Source organism: Festucalex cinctus, chromosome 2, assembly GCF_051991245.1.
Source record: "Festucalex cinctus isolate MCC-2025b chromosome 2, RoL_Fcin_1.0, whole genome shotgun sequence".
Lineage (NCBI taxonomy): Eukaryota > Metazoa > Chordata > Actinopteri > Syngnathiformes > Syngnathidae > Festucalex > Festucalex cinctus.
The window spans coordinates 403,540-420,954 of NC_135412.1; the positions used below are offsets into that span (position 1 = coordinate 403,540).

General features: G+C 42.1%; 3 protein-coding genes across 7 annotated transcripts; 2 read left to right on the forward strand and 1 right to left on the reverse strand.

The window, feature by feature from the left end:
• The first annotated feature begins 592 nt into the window (after positions 1-592).
• Positions 593-1,800, forward strand: nppa (natriuretic peptide A). The gene is made up of 3 exons (XM_077515290.1): positions 593-691; positions 754-1,048; positions 1,796-1,800. Exons 1-3 carry the CDS (start codon positions 593-595, stop codon positions 1,798-1,800), a joined length of 399 nt encoding a protein of 132 aa, XP_077371416.1.
• Positions 1,801-2,104: 304 nt separating this feature from the next.
• On the reverse strand, positions 2,105-10,856 carry LOC144013266 (uncharacterized). Of its 3 annotated transcripts, XM_077511893.1 has the most exons (10): positions 9,744-9,938; positions 9,610-9,671; positions 8,278-9,132; positions 7,086-8,184; positions 4,229-4,363; positions 3,804-3,978; positions 3,638-3,736; positions 3,260-3,351; positions 2,984-3,124; positions 2,105-2,827 (listed from the first exon to the last, which is right to left on the reverse strand). In XM_077511893.1, the coding sequence occupies exons 3-10, from the start codon at positions 8,499-8,501 to the stop codon at positions 2,531-2,533; spliced, it is 2,262 nt and encodes a 753-aa protein (XP_077368019.1). In that variant the 5' UTR covers positions 8,502-9,132; positions 9,610-9,671; positions 9,744-9,938; the 3' UTR covers positions 2,105-2,530. The 3 variants fall into 3 exon arrangements, with proteins under 3 accessions (XP_077368019.1, XP_077368020.1, XP_077368021.1); XM_077511894.1 differs by lacking the exons at positions 8,278-9,132; positions 9,610-9,671; positions 9,744-9,938 and adding an exon at positions 10,517-10,856; XM_077511895.1 differs by lacking the exons at positions 9,610-9,671; positions 9,744-9,938 and having other exon boundaries at positions 7,086-8,202; positions 8,278-8,381.
• LOC144013270 (polyhomeotic-like protein 2) lies at positions 8,549-17,235 on the forward strand. Of its 3 annotated transcripts, none has more exons than XM_077511904.1 (7): positions 8,549-10,001; positions 12,951-13,113; positions 13,365-13,443; positions 14,188-14,299; positions 14,450-14,576; positions 14,675-14,870; positions 16,152-17,235. In XM_077511904.1, the coding sequence occupies exons 2-7, from the start codon at positions 12,976-12,978 to the stop codon at positions 16,304-16,306; spliced, it is 807 nt and encodes a 268-aa protein (XP_077368030.1). In that variant the 5' UTR covers positions 8,549-10,001; positions 12,951-12,975; the 3' UTR covers positions 16,307-17,235. The 3 variants fall into 3 exon arrangements, with proteins under 3 accessions (XP_077368030.1, XP_077368029.1, XP_077368031.1); XM_077511903.1 differs by lacking the exon at positions 8,549-10,001 and adding an exon at positions 11,890-12,252; XM_077511905.1 differs by lacking the exon at positions 8,549-10,001 and adding an exon at positions 11,895-12,252 and having other exon boundaries at positions 14,690-14,870.
• Positions 17,236-17,415: the final 180 nt, after the last annotated feature.

A 17,415-nucleotide genomic window follows, 5' to 3' on the forward strand; every position in this document is an offset into this window, starting at 1 on the left:
ATTTGGGTGATTATTTGTCAGTGGTTGCTTTGTGGTGGAATTGAGAACTGGCGTCAGCCACGATCACTCTTGTCTTTATTTGGCAAAAGTGTCATGGGAAACTGATGGAGTCATGAAAGGCTTCTTACAATCATAGTTTATGTATATGAAGCATGCAAAGCGCTTTGTGGCGGCTGTTTGAAAGCGCCATAAAAATAAAGATGACTTGACTTGTAATGTTGTTGATTTGGTCTCAGTCTGGTATAAGAAACGTAATAGCAAAAGACAAAAGACAACCAAAAAAGCTCATTATCCACATGACTGTAATTGCTCCCAAGTCCAATCAAAGGCCGCAGTGGCCGTTTTCTCCTACTATGGCGATCGTAGTGACCAATTCCTGCGGCCAAACAAAATGTCCCGACATCGCAGTCGGCTGGGAAGGCCGATGGCACACGACGCTCACTTCCGAGCACCACTTGAAAGGACATCGGACTTATCGGGCCGAAGTGTTAGAATGCACTTGAGCCGATATGCGACTGATTGCGTCGCCGTGCGTGGAAATTTAAGCGCCTGCTGTCGCTGCTTGTGACGAGACTCGCATTTGAAGGAGAACATGCGGACTTTGGTCGTGTGGGGCCTGCTGCTGCCCCTGCTGGTTAGCAGCCGCGTTTTGGGAAGGTCGTCTTCTGCTGAAGATTTGGCGCAGCTCAAGGTAAGCGCGCTCAAGTGGATTTCTCGCAGATTTCGTATTTGACTTTTTCCTACTCTGCGCAGTCTCTGCTTGAGCGCTTTGAGGAGACTCTGGCTCAGGAGGACACCTCGGAAACGGACTACGGCACGATGAACCAAGAAGCGCAACGCGGCCAGAGCAGCCGCGGATGGAGCGCGGACGCGGAGCGAGAAGCGGCGCCGCTGGAAGGATCCCAAGCGGCGGCCGAGGAGCAGAAGAGTCCGAGGAACCGCCTGCTGGACCTGCTGCTGACGGCCAGAAAACGGGCGTCGGGCTGCTTCGTTGCCAGGATGGATCGGATCGGGAACACCAGCGGTCTGGGGTGCAACAATTCCAGAGGTCAAAGCCCTTCAAACTTGTCTTTTTGCCCAGAATTCAATTCAATTATAGTGCACATTTATTTCCACCTTCTATAGTTCTAACAATAACAAAAAAAAAATGATTTTAGCAGCAAGTTTATTAGTGACTGAATTTTTTTGGATTTCTTTCATAAATGAGCACAGAAAATTTGGATTTGAAAGCGGAAGTCAACCTTGAACATTTCTTGACAATAATATGTTATATGTGACCTCACTTCTGATCAATATTACATTGATCAGGAGTTATGCAGCAAAATCCAGCAGTTTTGAATCCATCTCAGAGATCGGCCATTTTGCCACTTGCTGTCAACTGAAGATGACATCACAGTTGCTCAGGCAACGACCAATCAGAGCTCACCTGTTTTATGAAGCTGAGCTGTGATTGGTTGTTACCTGAGAACTATGATGTCATAACGCAATATGAACGCCATATTTTGACTAGTTAGGCTGCATCGAACATATTGTTGTCAAGAAATTGTGTTTGGGTTGCCTTCCCCTTTTAAAAGGGCATAAAAGAATTTAGTTCAACTTCACTTTAAAAAAAAAAACAAAGAATAATGTGGGTAGAGCTGTTTTAACAGCATACAAAATGAAAGCCACGTCTTTATGATTACAATATTATTATTTATCTGAATAGTGAGTGAATGAAAAGAGTAACAATTTTGTTTATGATTCAGCGCTGCCACTGCGAACCAACCATTTCTGTTCTTGTTATTTTGTTTTTCAGGATAGGCCGACTCTTCTGTGGGATGCATCTTTGATCCTGTTATCGCTTCTCTGCAGTTTAGTCAGTTTCATGTATGATATATCAAGAAAAAATGTCTTGTTTTCTGTGTCTGTGTCAATCAAATAATGTCAACACCATAACTGCACGTGAGTTGCTGTCAAATAAAAACCTCTTTTACATTTTCCATCGTTTCAGAACATTTCTTCAACTTTAAATCGCACGCACGATTCTTTTTTTTTTTTTTTTCCCCCCCCAGGGGAAAACAATGTGAGTGTGTAAAAAAACAAAAAACAAAAAACGTATCAGGCATTTAGTATGGGGAGGCCTTTATTTTTTTAATATTTTTGATTTACCACAATCTAAGCTACAGAAAATCTTCAACAATGTGAAAGTGAATCACACAAGATAGACGCTTCCAACTTGTCAATTGAAATTAGATTTTTTTTTTTTTTAGATGTAACGTGGCTGATTGATTGCTAATTTTGGGTGAATGTAGACGCCAACCAGCACAAAATGTGTCATTGTGGGTCACATTGCTTCCACTCAAGTCATGTCAACCACTGAATAAATTGGGAGTGGCTGGGTGACCGTTTCAAGAGCTCTTGGGGTCCCTCTGGTGGGCACAGGATCAAAAACAAGTGAGCGTTATCAAATGAATAACTGTAAAAGGATCAATAAAAGGCAAAAAGAGAAACAAATACAGATAAAGACTCTTTATGAATCCCTGATGCTGTTCTACAAGTTCCAGTAATGACTGAGGTTATTGTTATTGTTGTTGTTGTTGTTGTTGTTGTTGAACGTCACATTTGCCTTCATTGCTGCCTCGGCACTGACCGGCCAGGCAGGACTCGGACTCGGACTGGTCCGGCAGTCCCGCAGTTCCGCCATCAGGGTCTCAGCATCGCCGCTGGCCGAAGGTTCCATTTGAGCCGCCGTACTCGGGCCCGCCTTTTCGGATGGAGGCTGCGGTGGCGTTTGATTGGACGCCGGCGTGCCGCCATTTTCACTCAGGCTCTGCGCCGTCGCCGATGACTGGCAGACAACCAAAAAGGACATTTCAGCAATTGTACTTTACAGTGCACTGGATTACAATATTCTGCGTTATCATTGGAAATTTGAGACATAACAGAACAGAGTTGGCTCCAAATTGTTGAATGAGCCAAATTTCCAAATGTAAACAACACCCACATTTCCCACAGAGGCATCACTGCTTGCGATGGTTTTCTTTTTTCTCGCCATGTTGGGATTCCAGTGGCAAACCAGGCTGTCATTCTGGACGCTGAAGTTCTTATGACCAACCAACCAGTACGTCTTCATTTTGCCTTTCCCCTGGCAGGAAGAGACGGCAAACGCCATCATCATGCCGACTATGTTGACATCACGGTAATCGGAGGGAAAAATGCACTTGGACGGCTTGTGTGCGTTCTTATGGCTCAAAGTGGCAAAGGTCAAGTTGCAGCTCACCTTGACTTCAATCTCTCCTCGAAGCTGCAGCTCGTAGGAAAAATCTTTGATGAGGGCCAAGTAGGTTGCAGAACTCGTGTGGATTTTTTGAGCTGTCACAATATAATATACGGTTTAAAACTTGCAACAGAGAAGTCATGCATGATTAAAAATACTATATAGGACGTTTTTTTTGGTTTGTTTGTTTTAGTTAGAGTGCTTGACAAAGTGTCACATTCAGCTATTCACACAACAATTGTGGCGACTGTAAGTGGCCCACAAATGAAAGATTTTGCACACCACCGCTGTACGATATGTCGACTATCCGGTGTAAAAGTGCTGCTGGCTTTCACCTGTACTGTATTTACAACAATTCGACATGCTAATCGGTCAACATACGCAGACTGGTGGACTCCATTCTGGACGCCGTATTCACCGTATCGCCAAACAGGCAATATCTCGGCATCTTGTAGCCGACGATTCCGGCCACGCACGGACCTGAAAAGGACACAAGGTGACACCGACACGTTCAAAAGAGGCCATGGCAAGAAAATGTCTTCTCCACCTGTGTGAATTCCAGCTCGGAGCTGCAGCCTCTGGTTGGGCATGTGAGGGACGGAAACCTGCCGGACGGCCGCAAGCAGATCCAGAGCCATCTTGGCGATCTCATCGGCATGTCTGTCCCCGTTTCTCTCGGGGAGTCCGCTCACCACCATGTACGCGTCCCCGATTGTCTCCACCTCGGTGGGAAGGCGCACAAGACGATTGCGTAAGTCCTGCACTTGACCAGAGTAACCTCGTCGGGATGAATGAATGAAGCATCATCGTGCGTACGTTCGCAATGTCGGCGAGGGCGGATGGAAAAGTCAAAGCAAGTCAATGGTTACAACAAGACGCAATTGGTCAAAGTTACCATCAAAGACGAGAAGATCGAAGCTTTACTTGCATTTTGCATCTCAAGTTTGTGTGTTTGTCTCACGGAATTTGTACCTTGTATACGTCATAGGAGTCGATTCGTGTGTCGAAGCAAACGTAGAGATTGTTGAGCATCTCCACCACTTGTAAAGGAGAACAAGAGGCGGAGATGGAGGTGAAACCAACAATGTCCGAGAAAAAAATGGTCACCTAGAAGAGAAGACATCAACAGTCACTTTCAAGGGCTTTGATTTGATTGATTGATTTTTTTTTAGGGTTTACATTTTTCACATTACAGTAGGTTGGAGACGATGCTGGTTTAGGAAAGAATTTGCTTCACACAATAGGAAGTCTGTGATCTTAAAAAAAAAAAAAAAAATGAGATGGGCTCCAGCAACCCTTGTGAGGAATAAGCGGTCAAGAAAATGGATGGATGGATAATATTGATGTAGCAGTAGCACATTTTCCAAATCCAGTCATTACTTTTCAAGCATATTTTCCAATAGGTCAGAGTTCAATATCAGTTTGAAATTGAGCTTTCAGTATATTTCACACCATTAAAGCCCCCCCCAGCCCAGCCCACCCCCACAATGTTTTTGGTATACAGCTGTTCAAACCTCTTCAATAAGCCAAACGCAATTTTCACCTATCAAACTTGTTTTATCTTCTGATGAATATGGAAGAGAGCAATTATAGGTAATTACGTCGACAATAGCTACAAAGGGAGCAAAGACATTCATTCATTCATTCATTCATTCATTCAGCGTGTCTGCAGACGATGCAGCCTCAATATTAAGAGCTCACAAAGTGTTTTCAAGGAATCAGAGAATTGGTGGAGTGCAACAAAAAAAACATTTCTTACTGTCATCATTTTTCTGACATATGTCAAATTCAAAATCAAAACACAGTCTTGGCTCGAAATTATTTGCCTCTAAAGAATATAAAATCTTGCTTTCAATACCTGCAAACGCATGAGAAAATGTATTGGAGTATGATATCAATTTGAATGATCAGTTTTCCACTCGGATCCAATCAAGTTCTTCGCCATCTTTTGCATTCAGTCCAGCTGCGTCTCACTTTTGTGATCATCACGTGACATTATGCTGTTTCCTTTTTTTTTTTTTTATAGCTCAGAATTGTTCATTCGGTAGTCTTAACGATTCAACGTCTTATCATCATTGCCCTTTTTTTTCCCCCAAAAAAGAAAAAAAAAAATGTTGCTGCTTACTTGCCATTTCCATTTCCTCTTTTGCTTCAAGGGACACAGCAAACAATTTTCAGCACAAAATTCATCATCTTATTGTCGTTTGTGTCCAAATTATGGCCCGGGGGCCATTTGTGGCCCACTGTCCATTTTTCAGTGGCCCGTAATTTATACAAGTGATGAAAACGCCACTACTACTTGTACTAATTAATTATTAATTTTATGTCCTGTAGCGTTTTTCTAGATATGAAAAGATGCAATTGAACTACATTTAAAATTACAACTTTACCCCGTGTTGAATAATCGATCATTCTGTTTTAGAAGAAAAAAGATTTTCTTGCACTTTCTGCTCTGTGTCAATGTCCAAATTGTAAACCGAGCACATCTTTATTTTTATAGCGCTTTCAGAACAGCCATAGTAGTAATTAGCTGCTTTAAAAATGGTCAGATAACGACACATTGCGCTCGTTTTGATTCGGAATGTAAAGAGGGGTTCAGCTGGTGATGAATGCAGGGGCGGCTCTATTATAATGAGATAAAGGGCGGGGCCAACCCAATACTTTGAAAAAAATCATAAACTATTTGCTTCATGACATTTTAGAATACAGTATTAGTTCAAAGTAACTGTAATTTATATATAAACTAAGGGTGTCAGGTGCTTAAAAAATGTAATCGTAATTAATCGCATGACTTCAACTCACAATTAATTGCAAATTTTACATCTGTTCAAAATCTACAATAGAATATACAATAATAATAATAAAAAAAAAAGTTTTCATACTCTTGTTAGCATAAAAGTGGGGAAAAAACGTTATAATAGAAATATGGCTGCATGTTTAGTCATTGATACAGTAATTTCATAATAATTCATAAAATTGAGTTAAAATTAAAAAGATGTACGTACTGTAAAAACGACTGTGATATTGGTTCGTGTTGAGGTTATTTTTCTGCCACCAGATGGCATAATTGCATTTGTAAGCTTTTGGTGATCGCTCCGTGTCTTTTCATATTAAGAGCTATCAAATCTTTAGCATGAAGTAACTAATCATTTTTTTAAAATTGTAAAACACAACTTGACCACAGTCTCCACAAATATATGCATTATTATAAAATGTATTACTGCTGAATTTTGACATGGATGTTTCTGCTGCGCTGCAACAGGAATTTCTCCAGTACTGCAGGCTCATTAGTCGTGGGTAAAAAAATCAATCAATACCATTTTAAAAAATAGCGGTGTAAAAGGAACTTTAAGTTTAGTTAAAATTAACCAGAGTTGGCAAATCCAAGTCCAGAAAGTAAAAAGTTTGCCTTTAGCCCCAAGTTCTAGCTAGCTAGCTCCCCAGTTGCTAATTTACCTGCTAAGATGCTAGCGAGGGAGCTGGCTAGCTAGAACTTGTGGCTAAAGCCAAACTGTGGCAGGTTTTTACTAGCGAGCTCCCCAGTTGCTAATTTACCTGCTAAGATGCTAGCTAGGGAGCTGGCTAGCTACAACTTGTGGCTAAAGCCAAACTGTGGCAGGTTTTTACTAGCGAGCTCCCCAGTTGCTAATTTACCTGCTAAGGAGCTAGCTAGCTAGCTAGCGCAAGTTGCTAAAGCTAAACTGTGGCAGGCCACCTCTGAAATGAATGCACTCATTTTGACACCCCTAATATGAACAATATCCAGTTGATTGATTGACTGATTTTGTGAACATTTTTCAAGTGGCCCTCGGAGGACCATGACACCGACCTTCTCATAGCTCTCCGCTTGGACGTGTTTCTGCCGGCGGAGCTGCTTGGCGACGGATTTTGGCAGCATTTGATGCAGCAGATCTTCAGCCAGCTTCCGTTGACGTCTCAGGTCGTCCGTCTTCTCTGTTAAAGTGCGCGCATAGTTTTGAATCCACTCCGTCATCCGCTTGAAGGAGAACATGACCACCGGGTAGATGAGGCAGGCGATGGCCAGAAGACTGATCTTCATACTGAGGCCCGAAGACGCCGCGCGAGACGCCGTTCGCAGCGCCGGCACCGCGAGGCCAAACAAGCACTGCTGAGTGTCGTTCAGCGCTCCAAGTCCGGCGCGGGAGCCCGACAGCTTGTCGCCTGAATCCTTGAGCTCCCAAAAATGGGTGTTGAAGGTATTTTTGAAATACCGGCTTGAGTTGAACTTGCCATCGATGTTCTGGGACCAGCAGTCGTGCAGTTGCTCTGTCATGAGTGCAGCCAAGCTCAGGTGCTTTAACGCAAAAGTCCACTCGTCTTGGAAGGTAGGTAAAGCTGCCATTTGGGGACAGTCGAGCAAGCGGTGGTTGAGTTCTATGAATGTGAGCAGAAGTCTTGCAGAAAAAACATCTCTCCAGTTTGAGTCATGTCTTGCTTTCCTTAGAAGATCGTCTTCTGTCAGCCACATATCAAGAAGTTCTCCGATGAACACGTTCATTTCAGACGTGTCCTTTTCGACGGTTTGATTTGCAAACAATGAAGCGTTCACGAAGCCGCCAACACTCCTTTCAATCTCCTGGCAAAATTCAGCCACATCGTCATGGCAACGGTGCCCGTAGCCTCCGTCGCCATGCGGATCCAAGACGGGCAACGCGAGCGCAGAAACGCCGTCATCCGACGTCTCGTTTCGCAGGTCTTTGCTTATCAGATGGCGCATGGATTGAAGCTTGCTGACCAGGCGCAAGATGGCCGCCGTCCTGCACGACGCCAGCGCTTCGTAAGCGGCCTCCGTCGAGCGCAGCAGCTCCAAATTGGAGCGGAGGTCAACGGACACGGAACCGAGCAGAGCCAGGAACGAGAGCAGGCAAGCCGTCAGAATCCGTCCGACGCTGCGGCTGCTGCCGGAGCTGGAAAATAGGAAACATCTGCAATGATGGACAACAAATCACAAAAGGTCCAACATTTGTCTTGCTTCAGCTGACTTTTGAAGGTTTTCATACCAATATTTGGGTCTCCGGCCAACAGCGCATACAGTGGAAGAAAAGTCAAATGTCGTCAGGTTTTTGCGATATAAAAAATTGAGACAAATATAAATCGTTTCAAAAAATATTCCATTAATGTGACCTATAAACTGCACAATGCAATTGAAAAAAATGAAAGCTTTTCGAGAGGGAAAGTAAAACGAAACAAGCGGGATCACGTGTGTAGCCAATATTTGCTGCATATCGTAACAAAAGGACAGAAGTAGGAATAGGCTAGGTATCAGAAGATTAAGGTCCGGCTCGGGAAGAGAGGAGGCAGAGACTAAAGCTTGTGTTTGGTAATTTCACCATGTATTAAATTACAACGTGAACAACAACAACCCTAGTGGACAGGACAAATATACACATATGTACAAGAGGCAAAATGAATGGCCATTCAATGAAAGTAATAAATTTTCAAAATAAAGAAAAGAAGGGAAAAGAAAAGGAACAACTCTTTATCGAGGCACGGATTGAACTATCTGATTGATAATTTCCCAAGTTCTGCAATATGAAGTTCATTGGTTGGCAATCGCACAGTCACAGTTCACTTGCGCAAAAATGTAGTCACAGTTCATGCAACCAGCACTATAGTGATCCGATTGTCCAGCAACCGAGGTGTATGAGTGAATGTGAGTAACTGAAAGAATGAATCCGGAGGGGTTGCAGATCAGAGTGCAAGTGATGGAAAATGCAGGGTCGGCTACGAGAGCCTCCTACCAGCCCGAACAGAGCAGGTGGCTGGGGTTCCTGGCAGGAATCTCCATTTCCTTAGCTGCATTCAATGTTCGTTGACTGTTCCTGGGCTTAGCTCACCATCAATTCAAGTCTGGCCTGTATGAAACAGGACCATCTTAATATTCTTTGTGTACACAAATAAGAAACTACATTGCATAAATAACACTAACAGCATTATCAATCCAAAAGTTCCAATCCATCATCAATATTGTACAATATAAATCTATTAGACATGTCAATTTATCAAAACTAACGTACTATATGAAAGTGCTAAAGTTGTGCAAAATTAGCAATAGCAGCATTAAATTTAATTCATTAGAATAATGTATTCTAATGAAGATGTATAAAACCTACACAATTCAAGTACATTCAATTATCAAAAAGAACAACTTCATTTAGTAAAATACTGTTCAGTATTATTACATTTCAAACAATCAAATCTGGGTAAAACGCCACATTGTACATAAAATACGAGCTAACAGTGAATAATCAGTACCATTAATCACTTCATTCAGTCGTTTGAGAACCATGTCAAAGCACCACAGAAATGGCTCATGTTAACACATGACTCACCAGTTCAACTTTTCAAACAATCGCGACGGTGAAACAATGCAGTCCGGTGCTGGCAGTCGGCTCTACAAGTCAATAAGTAGGCGTTTAAGTTTCAACATAACTATATTCAAGATAGAGCTTTCTAAAAAACCCACCTCGATCCATAAACATTTCCACACGCGTTGCCTGGCTCCTTCCGCACTACTGACCATAAGCGGCTCTTATTGGTGGTACGTGCGGTCACATGACAGAGCGCGGCAATACATCAAAGATCATTTATAAAAGGCAAGAGCGTACACTCAACAGGTCGTCTTGGTACTCTTGTTACACGTGGTTGCGCAAGTGTTCAAAATTCCAAATGAAGCCATCGCATCACATTTCAAAGGAATCAGCACACAACTTCAGCATTTGGGGTAAGTGCCGAGTAACACCGAATAATGTTCAGATGTGCTTACTAGGCTTTTTTTCCCTTTCTGGCAGAAGTCTGAAGATTTTGTGCTCACACTGACTGCTATTTGGAACAGTTCATAATTCCCTGCATGGCCTTTTCTAAGGTGTCCGATACAGAAGAAGAAAAACAACCCAACCGAAAGCACCAAGATTCACTGTGGCGGTGTTCATTTGCTAACGAGCATTGTTGTGTTTGTGCCAAAAATCCTTTTTGGAATTATAAAAAGTTCGATTTTGGATTCATCGTACCATAACATATTTTCCGACTAATATGAATTCATTTGAGAACAAACAAACCCAGATGGGGTTTCATTTGGTTCATTTGACATATAAATGTGAACAATTTTTCCCAGGTTTCCTTAAATTGCGTTGTGCAGATCATTTTTTCTGCATTTGATTTAGGGCAACAAAAAAAAAGAAAGAAAAAAAGCTAACTCTCGTAATTTTTTCAAATGTATTTTTTAATACAGCCACTCACCTACACAGATGACAGTCTGTGTTCACATCTTTGAAGTTGGCCCTTGGAGCGACTCTTCCCCTTTTGATGAATCTCCTTTTGAGAGAAGCAGAGGACAGAGTCCCAGAAGCAAAACTCTCCTTTTTCATCAACTCCAGCCTTGACATGAGACTTGCACTGCGAAGTTTTCTCTCTCGCACGCTTGCAACAGGACCAAAAACGTCCAAACGTCAAACTCTGGATCGCATTCAAACGGTGAAGCGATGGACTGAAGCACGAAGGCAGAAAAAAAGGCCATTCCTAACTTCCGGTTTGCGCTCCAAAAATAAAAGTAACGAGTTTATTATTGTTCGATGTCGAATCTTCCCCAAACATACATACATTTTTTTAAAACCACTTGTTAGTCACAAGGGTCGCAAAAGGCTGCTGGAGCCTATCCCAGCTACACCCTGAAATTGAATCCAGATCACACACAGAAAAAAAAACAAGCATTCACACAATTTGGAGTGTTCAAACTCTTCGCCGGAAGGCCAAAGCCCGGATTCGATTTCACATGCAAGCAGTCAGTCACCGCATACAAGGATACAGATATGTAAACTATACGGGTTCTATTTGTTGATCGCATAGGTCCGATTTCTTGTACTGTTCTGGCCACCAACCAAGTCAACAATCTACTGTATGAAGGATTATTACGGCCACAGTGATAAGAAAAACATGACAAGATTAAAATTAGGATTGAATGACTAGCAACCAGTTAGCACGTCCGCCTCCCAGTTCTGAGGTCTCCGGTTCCAGTCCAGGCTCGGACCTTCCTGGGTGGAGTTTGCATGTTCTCCCCGTGCCCGCGTGGGTCTTCTCCGGGTACTCCCGTCTCCTCCCACATTCCAAAGACATGCGTGGCAGGTTAATTGGGCGCTCCGAATTGTCCCTCGGTGTGCTTGTGAGTGTGGATGGTTGTTTGTGTCTGTGTGGCCTGCGATTGGCTGGAAACCAGTCCAGGGTGTAACCCCGCCTACTGCCCAGAGCCAGCTGAGATAGGCTCCAGCACCCCCCCGCGACCCTTGTGAGGAATTAGCGGTCAAGAAAATGGATGGATGGATGGCTAGCAACCTTTTTTTTTTTTTTTATCAATTACCACAGCATTTACTTGTTATTCCATACATTTTAACAGCAATTTGAATCAGAAATCATGAAAGAGTGACAACCAAATTCTTCAATTGGTAGTTTAGGTAGAACTTTTCTGCCCATATCAAAAGAACAAATACGTTTAGCAAGAAGCATGAAGTGGAACCTTTTTTTTCTTCCTTTTACAAAAATAACAAAATAAATGTTCTTGTGTGTTTTGGCCATTTCAAATGATGCTGACGGTTCAACTTCGTCTGGCTTATTATTTTGGAGGCTGAAACCGGAAGTGGTGCTTGGCGGTTTGTTGTTGTTCAGCATGAGACACGCGCAAGTCTCAACGAAGCCAATGCAAGTGTTGTTGTTGTGCGGCTGGTGTCCCGTTCAAAAGTTGTGTTGCACTTTTTTCTTTCTTTGAAGTTGAAGCCATGCACGTTAAGAAATGATGAACTCATTTGGCTCGCAGTCAGCTCAGCTGGGTTCGTATTAAGTGTTGGCGGAGGAGGAACGAACGAACGAACGAACGAGTGAGTGAATGAAACGTCTGGCGCAGAACAAAGGGGTCGATCCTCTTCCCTGGAACTCCCCATTGTTTAACCAACCCGAGGGCGCCTCTTTCCCCAAGTGCTCCAAAGGTGGGTTCGGATGGAAATACTGTACTTCATTCATCCATTCATTCGGCTCCTCACTTCTTTGCGTTCTCTCGGGGGGCACTTTAGAAATGTAGCGTCATTTTATGGAGCTCGCACGTGTAACAAAAAAAAACAACAACCCTCAAGCACATAATTCGTATGCGATCATTACATTCGCAAGATTCTCAGGTCATTTAATGATGACAGAATAAACGACTGAATCAACTCATTTTACGACGGACTTCCCGTTTCATGTACGGCAACTTACGTAAGTCGGTATAAATCGTACGTAGAACCTGAACGTAGTAGTAAAGTCATGAAAATAGTTAAATATTAATAAATAAACACACAAATAGAATGTAAAAATACTTTAGAAAAAACACCAACAGTGCGGTTAAGTGCTTCCGTCTCACCTGTCGACGTAATGTCCATCACCAACCGACGTCAATAGCCATATTTACAAAAATCTTCTCTGTATATATAAAACATCCATCCATTTTCTGAACAATCAATTGACGAGGTAAATGAGAAGCTTCTTGTGCCGTGTGAAGAAATATGCTGCAACTTTTATAAAAACTTGTAGGCCATTAAAAAAAAAGCACTGGAAAACAGACACACTAGAGTACGGGAGAGTCTGTATTAAAAATCTTCTTTTTTTTTTGACTAACAGTGTTGCATGTGATGCTGTTTTGTGTTGTCAGGTGACGGGCATCCTGTCGTCCAGTCATGACCGCAGGGAATGGCAACACAAACAGTAGTCGACCGAGAGGAGAGGGCAAAGCAGCCCAGGCCGTAGTTCAGTCTCACATCCTGACGCATTTCATCGAGGGATTTGTTATCCAGGAGGGTGCCGAGCCTTTTCCTGTGAGCGCTCACACCCAAGCACACGCGCGCACACTAAAAGAGAACGTTTGATTGTTTCATGGTGAAACAGGAAGGCTCGCAGTGACAATATGAAAGAAATATTTCAGTCCATTTCAATATTTCTTGAATTATTTCATAGTCCCTGCTTGTTTCTCTGACAAACATTGAACCATCATACATGCATTTTGTGGTGTTTGCAGTGGAAAACAAGTTCCAGTTTTGAAATGAATATGATCTTTTTGTGTCTGTAGGTGGAACGTCCTTCCTTTTCAGTCGATTGCCTCAGGAGACGCACGCCGGACTGGAGAATGAACGGGCTCCCACCCAAGGGTAACATTCCGTTTCCCAGCCAAAATGGCACAATAGTTTCATTTTTTCTGCTTGTCGATGTCATTTTCTTAAGGATTTTGCTGGCATTTCCCCTAGATTAGCTCATTAACTTTTGTGTTTTTTTTATTATTATTATTAAGAAAGTAAAAAATTGAGGCGAGAGAATACTTTGAAATCCAGTTGGAATAAAAACAGGGTTTCAGGGGGTCGGTAAAAAACATTAAAAGTCATCGTTACTCCGTTTGAGTTCAATCGAGAAAAGCACGTCTTCTTCTGGACAAGCTCCTTCCTTGTCGTTCATCTGTGCTTCAATTAGTGTCCCTTAGCACAACCGGATGATGGGGGGGGGGAAGAGAAAAAAAAAGTCCGGTCCCCTTTTCAATAAAGTTTCAATTCAAATGAGAATATTATGACTTATTTAACATTTTTATGTCAAATAATGACTATATTTGTTGTTTTCCGACCAAATCAAAACTATGAAATTAGTCAATGAAATAAATGAGCGTTAATTGCCTCTGACAGCAGCAACAGTCATTAAATGGATTTTGCTCAAATTAAAAGCTATTAACTGGAAATAAAATATAATTCATTGATGTCAAAACGTTGTTCATGATTTATTTGGCACACAAGCGTTGTGCAAAGGAAACACGACAATGCAATTTAGCAATAATAAATGGGACTTAACAACAACAACCTAGATTTGTGGGCTTGTATGTCTGACATGTATCTCCCCTGTTCCGTCAGATTTGAAGGCTCGACAAGAGCCCATGCTTACCTGTGAGCTTTGTGGCAAGGTGGACTTTGCGTATCTCTTCAGAAGGTCCAAGAGGTTCTGTTCGACACTTTGCGCTAAAAGGTAAGTGGCAGGAAACGGTCTGACACAGGATTGACACGCTTTGTCTGCCTTCATACTCAAAGGAAAGTTTTCGTCTCCTCGCCTCCCGTCTGACTGCAGCGTGTGAAGCAGAACAATCGTGATTGATTTGGCGAATGTTTTTGTTCCTAGATACAATGTGGGATGCACAAAAAGAGTCTGTGGCTTCCCAAACCGCAAATCCACCCCAGAGGACATGAAGAAACAAAAAGGACTGAATGAAAACCACAAAAACTCCAGTTTGGAGTTTAAAGACAAGGTGGGATGCGACTCCGCTTTAGTTTTTCATGTTCAGTATTTATGTGATGCATGGAGATGAATGGTGGTGGTGTATTTGATTTTGGTTTTTGAAAGCAGCTTTCCTGCTTTCAGTCGTCTTCCCGCGTGCGGAAGTCCGCTGGACGCGTGACTCACCCTGCACAGGGAGAATCCAGCCAATGTTCCGACTTGTCCATCTCCAAACAAGACCAATTTGGGCCTGCGGCGCAAGGCACCAAAGTTCCCGGCCAGTGGAACGTGGACGACGTCTACGTTTTCATTTGCTCTCTGCCAGGTGGGGGCGCTCACTTTGTTCATCCAATTACTTTTGCTTTCTTCACATTTGGATTGTCCATTTGGCGTGCAAAATATTGTTGAATGAGAAAAAAATAACAATTGTTTGCCTTTCATAGCAGTGACTCAATATCTTAAGTGACTAACTTTGTTTTCTTCAAAGCGGAAGTCAAGTGAAAAAATGTTATTGACAATAATGTGTTCTATGTAGCCTACACACAGCATTTCTGATTAATTTTGCATTTGTGGAATATGAATAAAGCAGCGTCCATTTTACCACTACTTGCTGTTGAATGAAATGTTTGCTGCATTCGAGGATGGTCGGAAGTCGGAAATATCCGAGTTGGTTTTTCCCACTTACGACCTGAAGTAAACAACCAAAATGACGGATAGTGGTAAATTTTTTATTTTGGTTCTTAAAACTCATTTTTGACCTCCAGCAAACTTACCTTCTCGTAATTTAGCTTCTTTTGTTTTTAGCATTCCATACAGTTAAGTAGTTGACCATATCATTTCATGCAATACTGTCACGTACGTTGCATCACGTGGAGTTATGTGAAATATTTATGAATGAAGAAAGTTATCTAGTTTTATACTCGAGTACCACTCACGGTCTGTGTTTCCGAAGGGGGAAACCATAGTTGAGTGACGTCACTTGTAGTCCGTCGGTGAAGTCGGGGTCCTTCTTTTTTTTTTTTTCGACTTCGCACGTGGAATTTTCAAGTTCAAGGGGCGTTCTCGTACACACGTCCTGGTTTGAACTCGGAAAAGTCCGACTTCCGACCATCCTCGAATGCAGCACAAGTATCAACCATTCATAGCTCAGCTTGCGAACGTCACATGAACAAACTTAAAAAACAAACAAACAGGTGAGCCATGATTGGTCATTACCTGAACCCTCACAACTGTGATGTCATTTTCAGTCGGCAGCATGTGGCAAAATGGCTGCCTCGAGATGTATAAAAACAAGTGGGCATTTTGCTTCTTAATTCATGTCCCCAAGCACATAATTATTTGACTAGTGGAGCCGCATAGAGAAAGTAAAAATAACTCCCTCAAGTTTTTCTCAATTTTACAAATTTAACCTTGCAAGAAATGCTATTATGTACACCCAAAATTAGCTTTTAAAATGATATTATATATATATTGCACTTCCATTGCCAAACACATGTACACGCAGAGCAACAAAATGGCTTCCACTAGGGTTAGAAAAAACAATTGGGACATATTTGAGCAGTGTCGTGCTTGTATCCTCATCACAGGCGAGCGTTTGCGTCCGCAGGTTGTCTGGAGATCGCGGAGGGCTTTCGTTCGCAAGAGATCGACGGTCAGGCTCTCCTCCTGCTGAAGGAGGACCATCTTATGGGGGCCATGAACATCAAACTGGGGCCCGCGCTCAAGATCGCTGCCCACATCGGCATGCTCAAAGACTTGTAGCTCATCTCTCACGCGCGCATTTTAGGTTGCGCAAGTCATCCCGGTCCGAAATGTTACATGTCACATACAGTATGTCGCTACTGTCAAGAATCCTCTGTAGTTCAAAGGTCAGTCTGTTTGTTTTTTGATTTCCATTTTCGCTCCGAAAGCAGTGAAGTGCACAGCAGTTTTTGAGCCATTCAACAAACTGCAGAATAGCTGAATTGTGTTTGTTCGAGAACAGCTTGTGTTGAGCACTTTCAGAGCTTTTGGTGTGGTTCGTAGACGGACACTTTTACACTACGCAGGCAAGAATTGTGGAATCGCCGGTCTCAGAGGACGTTCAGTTCATTTTGTAAAAACAAAACGGCAGATCACAGACATGACACAACACTAAAGTCATTTCAAAGACATCAAGAAATACTCCAAGAAATAAAGGAGGAATGTGGTGGTCACTAAGTTACTCGTTTAGACCAGGGCAGAGGGATTTTTTTTTTTTTTTTTTTTTAAATCACTCAATTCTGATGACTAATTTATAGAACCATGAAAAACAACAAAATGCCTCAAAGACTACTGATTCCATCATTTTTGCCAGAGGTTGTAGCAATGTGATGACATTCTTGTTTTTTCCTCTCTCTCTTTTGTACACTTTTCAGAAATATCTCAAAGATTTGAAAGTTAATGTATGTTCGGACTTATGATTTGAGTTTGTCATGAGACTTAGACTGTCACTATTCATACAGCAATCTGGTGGGATTTAAAATGTCCACATTTCGCTTGATTTCCCCACCCACAAAAATCACATTTTATTTTTATTTTTTCATTTAGGCTGCAGATTTGTGTGATGTTGTAATGCACATTTTCGTATAGTGGAGTTTTCTGATTCAGTGCCTATGCTGGCCAATCCCATACAGTTGCTATGTTAGAAAATAAATATAACTGCAGATTGCCATGAATTATTCCATATACAAGAAAAAACATTTAATGAACATACATTAACTACTAAATAAGACCATTTAACTAATGAACAAAAAAAGTAATGCTGATAAAAGTGACACTTTCCATAGTGACAGAGGCTGTATCATAAGAATTACAATCCTCTGCTGTCATCTAAACTTTGAATGAGCAGT

Bases quoted from the DNA above. Each gene is read 5' to 3' on its own strand.
- nppa (XM_077515290.1), top strand. From the start codon at position 593: ATGCGGACTTTGGTCGTGTGGGGCCTGCTGCTGCCCCTGCTGGTTAGC. The intron at 692-753 runs GTAAGCGCGCTC...TACTCTGCGCAG, and splicing joins AAGATTTGGCGCAGCTCAAG to TCTCTGCTTGAGCGCTTTGA.
- LOC144013266 (XM_077511893.1), bottom strand. From the start codon at position 8,501: ATGCAGCAAATATTGGCTACACACGTGATCCCGCTTGTTTCGTTTTAC. The intron at 4,364-7,085 runs GTCGGTGTCATG...CTTCTCTTCTAG, and splicing joins AAGCGGAGAGCTATGAGAAG to GTGACCATTTTTTTCTCGGA. The intron at 2,828-2,983 runs GTGGGTGTTGTT...GTTGTCTGCCAG, and splicing joins GTGATGCCTCTGTGGGAAAT to TCATCGGCGACGGCGCAGAG.
- LOC144013270 (XM_077511904.1), top strand. From the start codon at position 12,976: ATGACCGCAGGGAATGGCAACACAAACAGTAGTCGACCGAGAGGAGAG. The intron at 13,444-14,187 runs GTAACATTCCGT...CTGTTCCGTCAG, and splicing joins GAACGGGCTCCCACCCAAGG to ATTTGAAGGCTCGACAAGAG. The intron at 14,300-14,449 runs GTAAGTGGCAGG...TTTTGTTCCTAG, and splicing joins TCGACACTTTGCGCTAAAAG to ATACAATGTGGGATGCACAA.